Below are 20,655 nucleotides of genomic sequence, written 5' to 3'. Positions count from 1 at the left end.
GTGGTAAGATTTTGGCGAGAAATTGATCTGGTTGACGATAGTGATCTGGTTCGGCGTGTAGGGCGAGAAGGTATGATCATCGAGCAGCAGGTGGTTGCGACTGGCATAACCGTTGACGCTTGGTTTGCCATTGTCGCTGACTATGACATTGGCTGTCGGTTTTCCAGGGTGGCGGCAAGCACATGACGTTTACTGCAAAGCTCCATCGTGGTACCCAGCACATCCACCAAATGTTGCGGGAAGAGTGCAGAGGCACACGAGTGCATAGTTGGTATATTGACAATAATTTCAGCAGTTGTCCAGGGGGTGACGAGTCGCGTCATCTGCTTCCAATCTGAGCGAGCTTCTTCGTTCTCTATATTGCAACAATATTCCACTGGCCCTAAAAAATCAGGTATGCGAAGTTGTCTAATGCAAATCCGAAACAGCAATAAAAAAACTACGCTAAAAGCACGATTCCCAAGGAAGCCTTGGACATTCTGGCAAAAGCGGGCAGATCCCCAAATGTGAGCTCGACCATCTTGTAGTTCCCCACTCACATCACCACAGAACGTGATATCCTCCCAAATAAAAACGAGACTACACACTTGATGGCCAGAGACATGCTGCGCTGAACACGGACATGCCTCTCGTACAATAAGGAACATACCTCATGTATAAGGATAGGATCACTAGCTATAATGAGAAAAACAAAAGCATATGTTAACACAAGAAGGATATTCCCACCGCTTAGTCCCAAACAAAACAGCAGACAGGCCATTTTCTGGGGGTAGCTCTAGATGAACAACTTCCCTAATCCAGTCCGTCTAAGATGGATATATTCGAACAACCATCAGGACGACACGTAAAATTCGTACCAGAAAGGACGTGCAACACTCTAACACATGTTATAGGGTTGTAGTTATGTTGCAGAATGCTTGCAGTTACTCTGGAGACCCTTTCATTGAGGTTGGCTACTGCTCTGCACATCTCAAACTTTGGCGTCTAAATGTGAGCAGTCCATCAAGCTCACGAGGCGGCTTTGAGGCAAAGCTTGGACGTTTCCTTGTGCGAGACCAAGCCGATATTCCATTAAACCTTCATAGACATTCGATAAAGTTGTATCCATAATGAAAAAATTGGATGCGCAAACCAACGGGACACAAGAGAAGACACAAACAAGCCCGTTGTCCCGTTGGTTTGCGCTTCCAATTTTTTCATTATGAATTGAAACAACGGGACACAAGAGAAGAGACAAACAAGCCCGTTGTCCCGTTGGTTTGCGCTTCCAATTTTTTCATTATGAATTTGTACCAACTAGCCCGCCTGTCAACCCTTCTGAAAGTTGTATCCTTTGAACCATAAAGTGAGAGAAAGAGGCAACATCTGGATCTGGAGCTTATGCCCCATAGCTAAAATGTCTCAGCCTGAAAAAAAATTAGGGAAGCAACAAATTCAACAATGAAGAGGAGGCTGTAACTCAATGAAAGCATATATGCACCTGCAGGCATCATATGAGGTCGGTTAGAAAAGTATCCAAACTTTGGTGGAACAGCAAAAACGGGCATTATTGGAGCATTGTAAACCTAAACACCCTCAAAGTAGTCCCCTTGGGACTCTAGAGACTGCTCTTAGAGGTGCTGCCATTGCTGGAAGCATTCTAGCACTGCTCCAGTCGCTCCCTCATTTTCCTTGCAATGAAAAACCAATGAGCACTGTGCATACCTCACTCAAACACTGCATCCCAGCGACTGACGAAATTGGCAGGCGGGAAAAAATTCACACGTGCACACGAAGGTTCAAAATCGGCTAATGCAAGCGCGCTTGTTCGAAATTCATGAAGTGCTTGCAAAAAAAAAAGGTCGGCTACTTTTCTAACAGACCTCGTACATTTTCCACTGGCCTTATGTGAGACAGAGGGGCAATGTATTGGCAACAGCAAGTGGCAAACGGGAGGCGCTATCTGCAGAGCTTGTTGAACAGCTAACAGCAAAGCAAGAGCAGCTGTTGCAGTTTTGTACAACCATAAAATTGTTCATAAAATATGCATAAACCTTCATGTAACAAAGTACGAAACATCACCGATACAAATCATCGCATTGAAGGTTCTTCGCATAAGAGTTGGTACTTCTATGGCGAAACCCTCTGCAGTGCTATTCAAGTGATTTTATGACTTCTGTATTAGATTACCACACTGCATTTTTTCTACTTCAACTCTTTCCAAAATTTAGAAATATGTATGCCCCTTCAACTGTAGTGGCTGGTCTCTGTTGCACGAAAGATGACTTGACAAACGCTAAAACTACATGTTTTGACCACTGGCACTAGCATATGTTTTAGTGTATTGCCTTCCTTTATCGATTTTTTTATAAAGCGCATGGACATTCAGGTGCTAAATAAAAATGAAACTTCACCATTAATTTTCTCCACGAATAATTAATTTCCAACTGTGAAACATGGGGTTAGAGTTCTCAGAGTGCAGTTTGTCAACCTAAAACCAAGTCATTGTATCTCTTTAATGTTCATTCCAAGGAGCCATGATAAGCAATTTTCATAATCTGTATTAAAAAAGTTGGTCCTTTGCTGTTGACAAATGAGCTGGTGAAATTTCAGCACATTTGGCTGAACACTTAATTTATAATGAGGATTGTTATAAACACGCATGTGGCCCGGTAGCCTCATAACAGTACATGTGAACCATGACATAATAAGACACTTGCTTTGTGAGTGTATCTACTCCGCCCAACAACTGTTTCATGGTCAGTTGCGGTACAATGGAGCTACTTCAACTTTTGTATGCCTTGGAATTGAAAAATTGAAGAATTTGCACTGGCTGAAGTTCGGGAGAAGACAGACCTCCTGCATGAAACACATGACGTCCCACACCCCATGGCAACATAACGGTAGCTGGCAGTGGACGGAGTTTATAGCTGGAGACTTCTATAGCTGACTTAGCAATTAGATATTATTTTTAATGTCTGTTTTTCATACATTTACAGGCACAATAGACGCTCTACAATTTTTAGCTGAGAATAGCAGTACGGAGGGTGACCTTGTCATGGCCCCGAATAAGTACTTAGTTATGGCGGACTTAGTTACATGGAGGTTTAAACGGATACATATACTTATTTATGAATGACTTTATGATTTCAAGCTGCGCTTCTTGATAGCCCCTGTTGTGCCTGCGCTCCTCAGCTAGCGCCTCTAGCTCAAGCTCCTTTAGCTTGAATTTTGCCTCCTGCTCCGCCTGCCTCTGTTGAAGCTCCATTTCTTTCAGCTTCATTTTCTGCTCATGGCGCTTTATCTCGAACCGGAGCCGGTTCTCTTCAAGTTGGAGGCGGCGGTTCTCGATTGCAGTGTCCCGATCACAGCGGGCCTCAATGAGGGCATATGTTGCCTCAGCGTACCGCTGTGGATCTGCACAAATTTACAAGGAACAGTTAACTGTCTTAGGTTCAAATGGATGAGCAAGTGCAACAGTTTACAAAGCACCATGATATTCTACTGAGCACACATGGTTCTTTTTAACACAGTAGACTCTCAGTAAACTGAAATTTATTAAAGGGAATTGTCGCTTAAATGAAACAACTTCATTCAACACGGTTGCTTTCGTACTTAGATTCTCCACTTTTTTTTTATCTCAGAGCTACTGTTAAATGGAAAACATTTTCTAGTCTCTTCACATTCCATTTAACGAGAGTCTACTGTACAGTACTATTCCAAAACACTAGACTTAGTAAACACAGGCAGGTAAATACTGTAATAATAGTCAAGCTGCCTCTGTACACACAAAATTGCTTGCAACAAAATGTTGCTATTACTTAAAAAAAGTATTGGGAGAAATCTTATAAGTTGTTTCTATGCATCAAATGAAAGGTCAAGCCCTCAAAACCAAGAAAGTTCACTTATACACTTGACTACACTTTAAAAAGCAAATGCAACACGTTTTTAAAAAGCTGGTTCTGTTTCATATACTGTATACTGACGTCAAGACACACTGTAGCCACATGAGTTGGCGACATGCTCACGCTAGATATGGTGATATCGTGACATTACACGGACGTTCCATCATCTATTGCTATACACATATGGGTCAAAGAAGGACCAAGTGTTGTTCTGGCTGGCATCCAGTTGCTGCACACTTGTTGTAGCACCCAATAGTGAACGAATCTATGGAACTTGTATCTATTGCGGCCTGTTTTGCTACTGAAAGTTTATACGGGGCAAAATGTTGCTGTCATGACAACAAATCACAATAAAATTATTTCCTTGCCTTGTGATCAATTTAGACGATGTTGGAATGCACACACAATGACAGAAGCCATGTTTTACTTTGCTCGATTGAAAGGTATGATGAACTACTGCAATCGAACAGCGAGGAGAAGTGACAGGAAAAGCAACATGTAAGCAGCGATTTCCTATGCTTGGGTATCTGACATCGCATGTGTTCATTTGGGTGTGTGAAGTCACCAGAATTGATACTGTAGCCTGACGTCATGCATGTACCATTCAAGTCTTAGCAGCACTTCCGGACCTTTATATTCGCTCAGAGACGTGTCTGTACACAGGAGATTTGTATAAGAGAGTAAACCCAGCTTTGAAAATCGGTGTTGGTGCACTTACAACTGCCTACTTGCATACCTCTGATTGGAGTGGCTCGGGGGCGCACTGGTGTTGAAGTGCGAGTCGCAGCAGTCAACGGTGAGCATGGGCTACTTTGAGCCCTGCGCTGCTGCGAATCAACTGGCAACTCTGAAAGGGCAATCAGTAACTGAGTCATGCGAATTTATGCAATACATTTCAACCCCCCCCCCCTTTTTTTAACTGGCTGATTCTGTCCGATTTCTGATACAGTAAAAGCTCGTTAAGTCAAACAACACAGGACCAAAAAATGTTTTAGTTATTTAATCTTGAATTATCAAAAGTATCAAGAAAACGAAGAAATGCCTGTTATACCCCTATCACACCTGGCAATATAAGTGCACTTCGAGCGAGTACACTTAGCTGCGAGTGTCATTTGCGCGTTGTCACACGAGCAAGTTTAGTGTCACTCGCCGCAAAGTACACTTGCTGGCAAGCGCGTTCCCTAACCTCACTTCGCTTTGACCAAGTTTGTAGCCTCGGTCCCAGTGGCTTGCACAGAAATACGCTGTTGCCTAAAGCGGTCCTCATACTATTTTTGAACTATTGTTTTCATTATAAGGAATTCTGCTATATACTAAAGCAAGTCATAAATCAACAACTCTTGCTACTCTCTCCCTCAGGCAGTTTGCGGCCACATCCGCTGTGGGGATGCGGCACCTCATGCTTGGTGGGCTTCGCGGATCATTCATATTACCCACGTTGGAACCAAATGTAACCGAATCAACAGGTTTGATGGCAATAAACTATACAAATACTGGCCGGGGCCAGGAAAAACTCCCGAGTCATCCAATTTTCTTAATAATTCATTGAGGTCAAATTAACGAGCTTATTCTGTATTACTCATGAAGCTGCATAGACTTGTGCTAAAAAATCATGCCCAAATTTCCAAAAAATTAATCTTAAAACAAAGATGACCTACTCTATGTCTATGGCTCTTTAAAGTTAATGCAAAGGCTCTCTGGCTACACACATTATATATTTTCTGGCAGCGGAGCAAAGGTGATGACATTTTTATTAACAATTTAGTTCTGGAATATTTACTGGAATAGTTCCATTGTCTCCTAGTGCAGCAAATGCTTCATATCAATTGTAATATGCAACACTTCACTGCACTAAAAAGTAGCACCTTTTATTGCCACCTTGACTTCACTGCAAGTTCACATCATTGCAACCGACTGGAAGATGATTACGTGTGCTCAAACATTTCTCACAGTGAGAGTGGCCACATGTCCCTGAGAGTGTGGATGTATTGAAGGCCAGAACAGCACGCAGACAATGGCACACCTAAGCACATGCCACGTCATAAATTTGCCTAACATAAAAGGACACTTGAGACATCAGTTTGCCCATGTCTCCTTTCCTGGCCAAAACTAAAGATGCGATAAAGCCATATACTCGGAGATTTTAGGGGACAGAGAAATAAACTTTCTCAAAGAAAGATTTACTACACAATTAAAGTGTTTTTTTTACTCTTGCCTTCAATAGCAAGCATCTTCATTTACAATTGTGTACCTGCATTTTGAATGATACTCTTGTTTTCAACTAGGCAAAATACAAGATACACTGATATGACCAAGCTTTCTTTTTTTTTTGTTACACACCTTGCAGAGGCACACGAGTGTTGGCCACCCGTCTGGTTTCACCAGTGTGGGAATCAGGGGGGCTCCCATGCACAGTTGCATTGCCTGGTAGTCCAAGAGATCACAAGTAAACAAGTTCAGAAGGAGGCTGCTACTTGAGTCTAATGCACATAAAGCAGACTTATTCTCAGGGAGACAAAGAAAAGATAGAAAAGCAGCAAGGGCAACTAAAAGAAGTGGATCCATGATGAAACTATGCAACTAGTTTTTGAACATACTGAAACTACTTACACTTATTAGGTACTTATTCTCTTATTAATTTATTATTGCATAGGACAAAAATATTGTACTGAAAAACAAAACAATGTCCTTCGCTGAGCTCATATTAATTTAATTAAGCACTTGGTGCAAATGTTAGCAACAGCTAAAATCTGACCCTGTATTTCTTTCTTAGCACAAAATAGAATTTTTCAGGCCATCTTGAATGATTTCCTAGACTCAATAGCTGCACCTAAAGTCACTTTTGTTGATGTTGAAAGCACTAATGTCGAAAATCATTTGAATCTGTAGGCATGCACCAACAAAACTAGGGATTACAAACCTGCAGCAGCAACATCTGAAGGACTAGATGTTGGGGTTTGAGCCCGACTGGGCGCAGCAGTTGTGATGCGGTCAGGTGCTGTGCATGAGGCCGTCCGGTTGTCTTCGAGTTCTGTACATCACAAGTGAACCAACATAAGAGCTGTGCTGTGTGCTTTGAGCTTGAACCCAGCTTTCCTTTCCAATACACATCGGCAATAACTCCTCTCATGCAGCAGCTCTTTTTATGAGAAATACAGGCTCTTCCTAGTGCCTTATTTACATGCTGGAGGCTAGGGCTCAATAGTGCTGGTGCAATTACTTGAAAAACCTTATTTTCTATGATCTTCCAGGTATAACATGGACCCAAAAAATGACAAACAACACAGGGTGATGCACAAGCTATCAACTAGTCCCTATTGCCGCCTTAGTAGCTTCAAAAACCCACTGCAAGGCTAAAAATGACAGGTAGGAGAAAAGAGAAAAATAATGAAAAGTAATTTCAGGCCATGCTGAGAGGCCCACCTGACTGGAAATGACTATTTAGGACTATTTTAAGGGGTCCATGGTGTTGCCATTTCTTCCGTGTGTTCGTGTACGTGCATTTTCCAGTCTTAAAATGAATTAACACCAACTATCCCAATTATGCGTGCTACAGCATCCACTAGTTTATGCAACAGTGTATTCAGCACGTGTGTAATGAAAAACTTTTAGTGTTTCTCACTGTATTTTCACTCACCACAGTCAGGCAGATCCATGTGAATCTCTATGTTCTCCGGCTCATACATTGAATTAAGAAGTGTCTGAGCCTGTGACGTGCTTGCACCATCTGCTGGTCAGGAAGAAAACATAAATTTTTATTGAGCTCTACTTAATATAGCCAGCAGAAATTTGATTTGTTATAACATAAGGGCTCTAAACCAAGGAACAAGAAACAAAAGAGAGGGAATACAAGTACTTATAGATAATGAGTAGGTTACACATAAATAAGAATAATTATAGAAAAATGGAGGACCATGCTAAAAAACATCTACAAACTCCAGCTAGACAATTATTTCAGGTACACTTATAAATAGTCTATTTCAGCCTTGTGCAAAGCTGTTGAAGGCAAAAGTGTCACCTAATTCCTTGAAAAAAAAATTTCATCACATTCACATGTTGCTTGATCCTTAAATCTAGCCAGTACCTCAGCCCAACAATCTGTCTGACATTGAATCCCACTGTTTGGTTCAGAAGAGTGAAGTTGTTCTAATATTTGCTAGACACTAAATGGCATATCACAGCCTTCTTTGGTGAGACAGCTATTCCTCAACCTTCGGCAGAATAGTTCAAGCTCTGACCTAGTAAAATGTTATGTAACTGGTGAAATGATTATGTAACATAGAAAACAATTGCATATTCATAAGAATTTCATGTCTACTGCAGGATGAAGGCTTGCATGAAGATATTCCAATTCGCCCATGTTGTGCAAGCAGACTGCATGCCATGTCTATAGCATTGTCAATTTTGTCACTTGATATAACTCATGTTTAAGGTTCTCTGCGTGACTCTTTTCTGAGCATGTGTGTGTTTGTGAGTAGACATATCTTTTTGCACATGTGATCCTTTTTTACATCACGGTAATCACCTGACACCAGAAGTAGCAAGCTAGGCAACCAAGCAAACATTTCCGAGAATCTTATTAAACATTGCTATATCTCTGTCTCCACCTATCTGGTAAATATACCACAGTGCCACACAGGTAGCACCTAACTAAGTCATACAACAGGCCGCAAAGTGTGCTGCAAGCATGGCTGCTGCCTTCAGATTTCACACAGAAAACTTCCAGAGGTTGTGCCTGCTATGATCGTGCAGAAAGCAAACGTTTACAAATATTTGTCCAGTTTGTTATACTCTCTTCTTAACTTACTCAACCGGTGAAGCACTGTAGTATCATGCAATTGATCAAATGACACCACCTGTAAATTCAACGCAGGCCAAGTGTACGGCTCCCTATCAGTTAAGTACGAGTAAGAATTGCGAAATCAGCACATTTCTTACCAGGCTCAACACCGTCCCCCGCTGTTAACTCCGCGTAGGCCGCCAGGGCATCTTCTTCCCTGTTGTCGACGCGACGTTTCGCTGGCGGGCGGGCGACCGAGTTTCTTGTGGCTCTTTTTTTGATGTCGCGTTCAGCGAGCTGTCGTGCGGTTGACGGCGGTGGCGTGTAGCCGCACTCGCGCGCTATGTCAGCCGCTTGCTGCAGGAGGTCCTCCAGTTCGGACTGCTCCTCTTCTGTACCGGAGCTATTGCGGAGCCAGTAATCACAATTTTTGTCAATGGGAAAGAACAGTACATAACAAAGTTCAATACGAGACGCACTTACCTCTTAATTTTCTTCTTCTGATCTCGCAAAAAACGCAGGAGGATTAAGTTAAGCCTTTCCCTGACACTGCGAATGCTGAAGCACCTGCCGAGCACCTCGGAGAGCCGATCGGCTTTCTTCAGCCACCTCGCAGGGTCAAGGAAAGAGTTTACATATAATACCTCTTTTACTAGAGCGATGTCATCGCTGAGAGTAAATCGCTTGCGCCCAGACATCGATTCCGCTGATGACAGAGCTAATGTAGACAACGTGTTCGCCGTTGGCGCTTCTGCTTCGGCTTGTCTTGACTCGGTGGCTTGCTCCGGGCCGTGAACGTAAAGCCTATCCGGCGAGTAGTTTACGTTACGTAAAGGTTCACGTTTCGTAAAGACTCGCGCATGCGCAGATTCTATCCGGTATCCGGTAACACGGTAACGTAAAGAAGTATACGTACAAACTAAAACTCCCTAATGAGACTTTCCGTAATATGTCAGCATGCCCTACTTACTTACTTAACAACACTCCCCTTGTTCAGTACAATCCTCTAAATACCTCGGTGTGCGTATTACTAACAATCTTTCATGGAAAAAACACATCGAGCACATAACGTCGAAAGCTAACCGCATGCTTGATTATCTTAAACGAAACTTTTCTTTGACTCCACTGAAACTAAAACAACAACTTTACATCACTTACCTTTGCTGTACCCTTGAATATGGATGCTTGATATAGGACCCTGGCCATGCTACTCTGAAAAATATAATCGATAATGTGCAAAATCGAGTGGCCCGTTTTATCCTTAACAATTACCATGGACCTGCTAGCGTCACTAATATGAAACTAACACTTGGCCTTCCTCTCCTTTCTTCTCGTAGGAAGTTAGCCCGTCTTTTCCTCTTTCATAAAATCGATTATCATAACCATGAGCCCAAGTCCCGATACATTACACCAGCATCTTATAACTCCCCCCGTGTCGATCATCCTTGTAAAGTTCATGTACCTTCACAGCGCACAGCCACCTACTCATGTTCTTTCTTGCCGAAAACTCTTCACGAGTGGAGACGCCTGCCTGCGTCACTTGTCGCTATCAGAGACACAGATCATTTCCGCAAAGCATTGACAAACAAATTATGAGCCTGCACCAAGCAGCTTCACTACTGCATTTGCGATTAATTGTTCGTTTGCCTCTTACTTTTTATGCTACATCTTTTTGTCGTTGTTGTTAGTCAATATGAAATTGTGTTTTGCTCTAGTACTTTGTATTCATTTTTTTCTTTTTTGTCATTCTTAATACCCGGTATGTTTTCGTTTCTCTTCTTGTACCATTACTTTTTGTAGCTATATTTTTGCACCAAAATAGAGAATTTGATTCTTGTATTTTATTATCCACTGTCATTCTGTGATATTCACTGTTCTCTTTATCTTGCGTCGTATTTTCGTTAGAAGATGTATAAATATATTTTCTTTGTTACTGTTTGCACTTCATTACCTACGCTATTATATTCTCATTTGTAATACTGTTTTTCCTGCTTTACATTTTGTTGTATTATAGATAATTTTTTGCATGTATAGATGTCTATAATGCTCCCATCTATAATGCTCCTTTTAAGCCCTGAGGGTATAAATAAATAAAAAATAAAAACGTATTATTACAGTAGTTGTAAAGTAAACGTGACAAAAAATCATGCCATATTCACGGAATGAATGATGGTAAGTGGGTGAAGCTAGAGAGGGGGAAATCATCGGTAAACCATAACTCTCCCGTGAAAAGTAAGCCCATTACATCATTAGACAGACGTAAGACTGAGCGTATACTATACAAATAAACTTTCATCTTGTTCTTGTTTGTTTTTTTATTTCATTTCTTCGTTTGTACTTTTAATTTTTTCGTTGTCATGACGGCTGGATTGCGAGGCTCCTTCATTATTACCGCTTTATGGACCATGAAATGTAGCGAGAGAGGTTCTTGTACTGGCTGCAGTGGGAAGTTTGCAACCACAAAGTCTATGCGTGTCCCTGGGATCGTCGTAGGCTGTATATGGTTATATCTGTGTGCGTACTTGGAAAGCATGTGCGGCACTATGCAGTCATCGGCAATGTGATCCGTCTGTTTGTCCGTCTGTTTCTATGACTGTCAGTCTGTCCATCCACCCATCCATCTGTCTGTCCCAGACATACGTCTGTCCGTCCATCGTTCTTCTGATTGATTGATATGTGGGGTTTAACGTCCCAAAACCACCATTTGATTATGAGAGACGCCGTAGTGGAGGGCTCCGGAAATTTCGACCACCTCGGGTTCTTTAACGTGCACCCAAATCTGAGCACACGGGTCCATCGTTCTTCTGTCTGTCTGTCATTCACACTAGCACCACCAGCTAAGTGAGTCATAGAACTATGTGGTAATGAACCGGTCACAAAAGACATGTATGGACAAACCCATGGCTTTCGGAGCGTCTTCTCTGAAAAAAGAAATGTGCGCAAAATGATAACTCGCTGGAGGCAGCGACCAAACATGCGACCTTCAAATAACACGCCTGACGCTCCAACTGAGCTACCAGGTAGTCTCGCCGCCTCCCCCTCACCGCCCGTACACATTACCAGATATACATGTGCTTTTAAAACTAAGAATATATTAGCCATTGCCACCAGTAGTCATGACAGTGAGTGTGGAACATTCTTTGTTCCGCCTGTTGACGCCACGTAGCACGTGATGTTATTACGAGTGGTAGCTGACCAATAATCCTTCGCATACTACTCGATGACCCAAAGTCTGCCAGAACAAGACCCTCGTCATGAGTGCATGAAAGATGTGGAAATATAATGGTTTGTGCTGCTGAAACTAACACATTTCGAGCGGGTTGAGTCAACACTTGTGGCTCTGCGCTGCAGAAAAATCACAAAGAAAAAATTCGTTTCCGTATTCAAGGGCATGCACAATCATCTGTAAACTAGGTCACGCAATGAGGCCATGCCGGCACGTGTCTTGCCAAGACTGACATTTGTGAATGAACGCTACTGTCTAAGAATACCTGCACACAAAAGCGAAGTGCAGGAAGCCCCATACAACGATTGATAGCCTTCCATTGACGAAGCGTACACGCCACTACAACGTATCGCGTGCACGCGTGAGCTGCTGCGTGGACACCCATTAGCGGGCAGGGCGTTACCAAGCTTTTTTTTTCATATAGATTGATTCGATTATTCAAATGCAGCCTATTCGGGAGCTATCAAGCACAACCCAAAAATACACCTTAGTTGACTTATTGCGGACTTGCGAGGACGTGTGCGATTCGATTCCGCTATTTGAACTGCGTGCGTAAGTTGACGCCAAAAATAAGAATCGTTGCGTAATAGAATACATAAAAATGAAAGAGCTGAGCTTCTGCAGGGGCGTATTTCAGCTGCATGAATAATTGCTTCTGCCAGCGCAGTACCGATGAAAGAGAACCTGCTTTATTATTCTAGCTTTATATACTACGAAAATGATTGAATCATTGCGGTTGCTTGATCGATGCTTTTATGGTGCCCGTACTAAATTGCTATACTATTAAAAGCACTTCGTAGCACATAAGGGAAGAATTTCTGGAAGCTAAATGACTGGCGAGAGCTAATTAGCAGATTTTTGGGGCTCCACCATGTTGAGAGGAGTATGTACAAACAGCTGGTAACTAACTTTGGTGCTAACTTTCCAGTCTTACTTGGACTTCCAGAAATCCTACTAAGTTAGCTCGACTTCAATGCACTGCGAAGCAACTGTGTATTATGAGACAACGTCACCAAAGTACGTTTACAACTTACACGCACCCAAGCCATTATTACCGAGCAGTATCTGCAAGAAGTAAAACCTAGTCTATGGGTGAACTATTGTTTCCCAATATTGAACCACATAGCTCTTTTTCCGTCAGACGCTTTGAACATTTATACCGAAAACCGGAAAGCCTCACTAACCTATTACTATGATGCATGCTACTGCTGAAACGTTGCAGTTGCGTGTTAGAGTCCGAGTGTGTAGTCTTGCATATCTTGGGCGCTGGAACTTACGCTTCAACTTCCACAACGAAGAGCAACAAGCAGCTACACACGATTAAATCCACGCTTTTGCTACCCAGCAGTCGGGCGAAAATATCTGAACGAGGTCTAGACCTGCACGTGCGTGGGAGGTAATAAAAATGCAGCGGAACATTGTTGAAGCCGACCAGGCTCTGTCCCTGCCAATGATTGTGCGGACGAGGCTTATGCATGAGTGTGGGCGTATTGTTTTGTTCTTTCTGTTTTTTTTCGTATTGCTTTGGTGGCTTGCTGTGTCCCTTATCTGACGTAGAGATGTTGAAACATGTGGGGCATCATTAACTACACTACTTCTTAATATCTCAGTTATTCTCAATATTTTCTGTTTCCTTAATTTCATTTATGTCAGCTGCTTTCCGCACCCGTCTAATGAGATTCAGAATAAGTTCCACTAGATGCTTATTCCTTCACGCCCAAAAAACAAAAAAACAAAACGTATGCAGGCATAATATTGTTTATAACACTTTTTAGTAGAAGTTATCTTCGAATAAACTGTCACGAAGCAGAGGTACCAGTGTAGCCTGTGGACTTACGTATGAAATGAAGCCTGCCTAAGTACATATGCCTATGTAGTACGTTCGATTTAGGTGTCGGTGAAAACATCAATTTTATTAAATGACTTTTTCTTGTCTGTCATTTTGTATAGTAATTCTTATTCCTTGATCTGTTTACAGGTGTTTGTTTGATATTGATGATGACAAACATCTGGAACACCACTAAATCATTTCTTCTTTTTTTCGCATCCCTCTGCAAGTAAATGCCGCATATTTACCAACGTGTGATGAATTTAATATTGCAAAACACGAAAGTATTTGCAAATATTGTTTTTAGGTATCTTTTACAAAACAGCCGTTTTGAGAACATTTCTTCCCATTTTCCAGGCTGAACGAGTGCTTTTTTGCATACAATATATATGTGTATTTTCATTTTAACTAAAAAAGTATTAGGCGAAAACGCGGTATTTTAGTAATTTTATTACGCACCTGAATTTAAACATTACACCTCCCTTCACCTGAGACATCCGGCTTCTGTCCTTTCCTCTCCCTAAAGCATGTGGGACTCCTGATAGTTCCTGTGTTTATACGAACTATATGCATTACGGAATTACACATGCCACCAACATTATGAGTTCCTTATAACCAATCTACCTACATTACACATTCATTTGTTAGCGCGGGAACGTTGTGATGCCGGCTTTAAAACAGGCCTGTGCGGAAAGCGCACCAAAGACCCAGCGAAAGCGGGAAGAGCAGCATTTCTAAACCCGTCGTACTTACTCCTTGGACAACGTCGTGTTCGGTTTGTGTTTTGTGCCTTGCTGCACTCCGGAGAAATATGCGCCCTTGTACTGGGGGTGAATTAGAAGATGAAGAGAGAACGTGCCGATTTAGGCTGATGATAAAATCATGTCACGACATTTTACGCCGACCTAAGAAGAGCTTCGCTGTATCAACTAGGAATATGCAGCACTTACTACAGCCTGCGAATATTGCTGCAAGAAAAGAACTGTGATGCGTGTGTCAGGAGGAGATGTATTTACAGTGGTCCAACCACCCTAGCAACCATCAAATTACATCAATTTGGCGAAGCTTGAGTAAGCAGTTTTTCTGTAGTGTTTAACAAGCTATTCTACTAAAGGCAAAACAACTCATATTGAGAGAGGCCTACCGATGTAATATTGTGTCGGAGAGGTTAGCCTGGTTGTTTGTTTCACTGACCATTAGAGGCACCACGCAATAACTAAGGTATATACAATGATCTGACTGACAAACGAGTAGCACATACACTCACTAGTGCGCCCATACATAAAAGAGTAACCATAGAAGGTTTCGCTGAGCACAGTAGTCTATACAAACAAAAGCTGTGCATTTGCGGCACGCTGCACGCTTTTAATGACCATGCTTAGTAATGGCGCGATAATTAGCTGAAATTCCAAGCTCGAGCCGCATTGCAAGTAAGGTAACACCTTCACACACTATCTCTCTATCGCAAATATTGACAATGATCATACAAAATGTGCTTCAGGTCTTTTCTTGAATTGCTTGCAGGGCGTACTGGCGAGTATAGGTGTTAAGTTTTGTTTATAAAATAGCTCACGCATACTACGTCAACTGTTATCAACTGTTGTCCTTAGCGCAGTCGAGTGCCTCTTATTAGGTTACTTTGTTAACAGTCTATTTTCCCTGGGAAAATAACATTTGGTTTTATTTTATCTGTTTAATAATTTTTTGTTAGCGTTACTATATTCACACGCATTTTTTGTATTGCCTGTTCACAACAAGTATTACTTTCATTTCTTTTTTTAGATCCTGTTAGTATCACTGCTTGTTTTGAATGTTTAGATGCTTCTGTGTTTCCACTCATACTTGGGCCTTGTGGCCTGCAGTATGTTTTTAAATAAAAAATAAATCAAATGAGGCAAGGGTGGAATGATTGACCCTTTTTGTCTTGCGAGCTTAATGTGAAGTACATTGCGGGACTGAAGGAAATATTAGCAATGCCTTATGCAAATATCGCAAAAGTGAGGTAAGATCAGGTGTCACACATTACTGCTACAGCACTTGAATAATTGGACGACCAAGGTTTTCCATGCTGAGTATGCATTAACTGACGAACTCCGTAACAACGTGTACTTCAAACAGTGGCTTCTTAGGCTAGTTGAAACAGCATACAGCATTTTAGAGCACGCTTGAGGAAGACCAGGTCGCAGAGCTCCTTTTCTGTGTGGCTTCCTGTGCTTATGTGACAAGAAACGCACCGAATATAAAGCATGGCAGGAAACACTGGCATAGCAGAGAATGTCGTGTGTTATAGTAAAACTAGAAGTCGACGAAGGATAAGAAAATACTCACTTTTACGCAAGAAAAACCACATTACCGTTACGAGCATAATCAACGGCACCGACACGCGATGTCGAGCGAACAACGTGGAGCTATGAGCGATGAATGTGTTGTGACTCCTACGCAAACTTTGCAAAAACACGGCGTGACAAAGCACCGTTCCTTGCAGGCAACGCACCGCTTCGGTTCTGATTGATCAAGCCAATACCAGCACTGCCGCTGACTGCCCTTTCAAGAAAGAGAGGGCACGTTACGCTGACAGAAGAAGAAACATTGAAACGTAAGAAGCGTTAAAGAAGAGTCAGGAAATCTCAGAAGGCCAAGTCGAGGCAGTATTTGAGGGAAGAAAAAGAGTTGGTCACACGGGGAACATTCAAAAGTGAGTAGAGCAAGTGGAGCGCGATCAATAGGCCAACATCTGGAACCGCTTGCTGCGTCTCCTTCGTTTTTCCACTCGAAGGCTTCTCCATCCAGGCTGGAGTTTCGAGCCCTTTTGATCAAGCGACCTGGGCTTTATTTTATTGCATATGCCACGGGGGGAGAGTAGCAGAAGGTAGAAATATCTTTACAGTCTGTACACGGAGTACACAGTGTCCTTGAGCCAAGATGGCGGAGTGGCAACAACAACAAAGCTTTTCTTCAATCGTCATCTTAGTCGCCTTTATGGTCCATTTGTTGATGTTAATCATGGCTTGTATCATATAGCCGCCGCCGGTGAAAGCGCCGTCTCAACGCTTAAGAAAGCGTGCGATTCTGCGCAGAGAAGTATGACTTAAGGCAGGAGAGGTGTACGAGATCAGTGGACGGCAGAGATGATCATGATGGAGTGTCCAAGAGGGCATTCAGTTGGAGCAAGTCTTTGTAGGGCTCGTTGTAGCGAGCGACGAACTTCGAGGACGAACCAACGTGACCGGAGGGAGTCCAGAGCAAGACGAAGGATCCTGGGGAGTAAGCGACAGCTCTGTGACGGCTGTCGTAGCTATCCTTTTGAGAGAGCTGCGAGGCAGAAAGGCGATCCCGAGCAATCTGGTGGGCCGCTCGAGCCCGAGTAGTTGCATCGCGAGCTTACTCAGTAAGAGTGTAAGTATGCGGCGGCAGAAGATTGTCAAAATACAACGTGGGGTGACGGCCGTACAGGAGGTAGATGGGAGAAAAGCCAGCGGTGTCGTAGCGTGACGAGTTTTAGGCAAACGTCCCGTAAGGCAAAGTGGCATCCCAATCACGATGATCTGCGGAGACATACATAAATATCATTGTCGTCAGTGTGTGGTTGAGGTGCTCAGTGAGTTCATTTGTTTGCGAGTGGTAGGCACTGGTGAGTTTATGACGTCTGGAACACGAGTGAAGAATGTCGTCCACGACTTTGGAGAGAAATGAACGACCACAGTCGGTTAGCAGTTGACGCGGCGCTCCATGGCGGAGAATACCGTCGTGAAAGAGAAAGTCCACGTCATCAGTGGCACAGCTTGTTGCACAGTAGCACAGCTCGCGTGATGGCAAACCATGTCGCGTAGTCTGTAGCCACCACTACCCACGTATTCCCACTCAGAGACGTTGTAAATGGTCCATTGAAATTGAGGCCGACGCGGTAAAACTGGACTGTAGGAATGTCGATTGGCTGAACTGGGCCAGGTGGTGCCGAGGAAGAATTCTTGCGGTGCTGGCAGGACTCACAAGATGAAACGTATTGGCGCACAGAGCGGTAAAGGCCGGGCCAGAAGAATCGACGCCGTACGCGGTGATACGTGCGGGCTGCTCCGAGATGTCCAGTGGTTGATGCATCATGAAGTTCGAGCACAGTGGAGCGGAGCGATGCAGGAACTACCATTAGAACGTCTGGGCGTTCGGTGCCTGGGTTGCCCCGATAGAGAATTCCGTCATGAAGCGTCAACAAGCGAAGGGAAGGATCCAAGTTGCCAGAAGCTAGACGGCGTATGATGGACCACAAATTGGCATCACTGAGTTGTTCACTACGTATGTCCATTAAGTCACAAATGGCGAAAACACAGTCATCGTAATCGTGCGCTGACAGGTCAGGGGGATCAACGAGATGGTGAGATAGACAATCGGCATCCTGGTGCATTCGTCCAGACCTGTAGGTCACGTCAAAGCTACATTCCTGTATCTTTAAAGCCCAAGGATCCAGTCGTCGAGAAGGATCTTTGAGGGAGGACAACAAGCAAAGCGCGTGGTGATCCGTAATGACCCAAAAGTGCCAGCCGAACAAGTATGGTCGAAATTTTCCAACTGCCCATACAAGAGCGAGGCACTCGGGCTCAGTGATAGAAAACTTGCACTCGGATGGGGTGAGTAGGCGACTTTCGTAGGCGATTACATCATTTCGACCTTGTTGCCACTGGTCGAGGACAGCGCCAATACCGTGTCCGCTGGCATCGGTGCGAACTTCAGTGGGCGCAGAAGGATAGAAATAACCCAAAATGGGCGAGAAAGTGAGGAACGCAGTAAGTCGGTGAAACGAATTGGCTTGCTGGGGACCCCAAGAAAACGGCGTATCCTTCTTCAGTAGCTGTGTGAAGGAATGGGCAATGTCGACGAAGTTGTGGATGAAACGCCGGAAATAGGAAGAGAGGCCAACAAAGCTCCGTACATCTTTCCTGGAACGTGGTGTGGGAAAATCTCTGACGACGTGAATCTTGTCGGGATCGGGTGGCACGCCTTGAGCACTGACAGGATGGCCTAGCACAGTGATCGTTCAGCGGCCGAAATGGCATTTGGAAGAGTTGAGCTGTAGGCCCGCCCTTCTGAAAACCTTCAGAACAGCTGACAGACGGCTAAGGTGACTATCGAATGACGGTGACAATGCAATGACGTCATCGAGATAACAGAGGCACGTTGACCATTTGTAGCCCCATAGCAGGGAGTCCATCATTCTCTCAAATGTAGAGGGAGCATCGCGGTAGCCAAATGGCATGACCTTAAACTGGAAACGTTCATCCGGTGTAACAAATGCAGTCTTTTCACGGTCTAATTTATTGACGGAGATCTTCCAGTATCCTGAACGCAGGTCGATAGAGGAGAAGTTGGCAGACCTGCGAAGGCAGTCGAGGGCATTGTCAATTCGTGGCAGTGGGTAGACGTCCTTGTGTGTGACCTTGTTTAAACGACGGTAGTCGACGCAGAAGCGCCAGCTGCCATCCTTCGTTTTTCTAGAACAACTGGGGAAGCCCATGGACTGAAAAATGATTCAATGACGTCGTTTGTGAGCATTTTATCAACTTCACGCTGGATGACTTCACTCTGAATGTTGCTCTGCATGTGACACGCGATCAGGACGTTGTCGGATTAGGCTGGCGTCTGCAGTGTTGATCCTGTGAGTAACAACTGACGTCTGACCTAAAGGGCTGTCGCCAAAGTCGAAGATCTCCCTGAAGGATTCCAAGATAAGCCGGAGATCGGCTGCCTGTGCTAGAACGAGGTCCGGTGTGATCATCTTGTCAAAGCTGGCATACGTGGGGCTCTGGGAAGAGGGTGCTGGAGAGGGCAAAGGAGCGTCTGCAATAAATGCAGAAACAGAATGTTCACTGATGGAAGAGACGTTGGCTAGAGTCATGCCATCTGGAACAACTTTAGCATACCAGCTGAAGTTCAGTGTCGGTAGCGACGCCACATTATTCGTAATCGTCAACAGAGTATGAGGAAGGGCAAAATTTCTGTCCAATAACAGGTCCAAAATCGGCGCCAGCACATAATCGCCGACTGGTAAAGGAGGAAAACACCTTATAGTTACATAGGTAACGGCTTGGGGCGCTATGCCAACGTACTCGACAGAACACAAACATGGTGGAGGAGTAGTTGAGTGTCATAACATTAAGGTAGGTCAAGCTGAAGTAAGCCTGTTCCACAGTCAATTAAGGCAGATAGCGCGGCAAGAAAGTCCATGCCGAGGATGAGTTCATGAGAACACTTCTCGAACATGGCAAAAAGCACAGTTGTGGAGTGGTCAGCAACACTAATACATGCGGAGCACATCCCAAGCACAGGAAAAGTTCCACCATCGGCGACTTGGGTGTGCGGCACTGTGGGCGATGTTAAAACCTTTTTAAGGCGGTGGCGAAGCTACAAGTTCATCACCGAAATGCGGGCCCCTGTGTCTACAAGGGCAACAACAAGTACATCATCCACTTTATTGTCTAGGAGGTTGCATCGTGTCGCCATGGTCAGAGAATTTGACAGGCGAATCATCGATGCAGCATCGCCTCTGGGAGCTGCATCGTCTAGTTTTCACGAGCCAGATGTGCAGTCGGCGAAGGAGGACAGGAAAATTGGGAGGAGCGCGACGGTGGGTGGTGAGACAGCGCTGAGCGGGGCTGGTGGCCGTGAGAGGTTGGTGACCGACAATACAATATTGACGAACCGTCAGCACCGGCTGGCCAAGGTGGCTAGTGGCGAGTTCCAAAGTGGCCATTATCTGCCTCTGGGCGATGGTTGTAGCCACAGGAAGGCTGATGCCAATACCGCCTGCAATTGAAATAGTGGGCCACGTAACCAATACGGTCACGTGGCCCGCTATTGATGACCAAATGGGCTAGTCATCAGCAGTCCTCCACTCTGCGGGATTGCGAGAGTGCGCAGGGAGCCTCTGGCCGTGGGCGTAGAAAAC

The 20,655-nt window shown here is 44.0% G+C and overlaps 1 protein-coding gene across 1 annotated transcript; it reads right to left on the bottom strand.

The window, feature by feature from the left end:
• Nucleotides 1-1,869: 1,869 nt before the first annotated feature.
• LOC142793735 (uncharacterized) lies at nt 1,870-20,210 on the bottom strand. Its single transcript, XM_075885807.1, has 7 exons — nt 20,127-20,210; nt 19,382-19,512; nt 9,148-9,273; nt 8,823-9,067; nt 7,522-7,611; nt 4,621-4,731; nt 1,870-3,396 (listed from the first exon to the last, which is right to left on the bottom strand). Exons 1-7 carry the CDS (start codon nt 20,208-20,210, stop codon nt 3,071-3,073), a joined length of 1,113 nt encoding a protein of 370 aa, XP_075741922.1. The 3' UTR covers nt 1,870-3,070.
• Between the last annotated feature and the right edge of the window lie 445 nt (nt 20,211-20,655).

Source organism: Rhipicephalus microplus, chromosome 2, assembly GCF_043290135.1.
Source record: "Rhipicephalus microplus isolate Deutch F79 chromosome 2, USDA_Rmic, whole genome shotgun sequence".
Lineage (NCBI taxonomy): Eukaryota > Metazoa > Arthropoda > Arachnida > Ixodida > Ixodidae > Rhipicephalus > Rhipicephalus microplus.
Note: the sequence above shows the minus strand (reverse complement) of the source record. Positions and strands in the feature narration are given on the sequence as shown.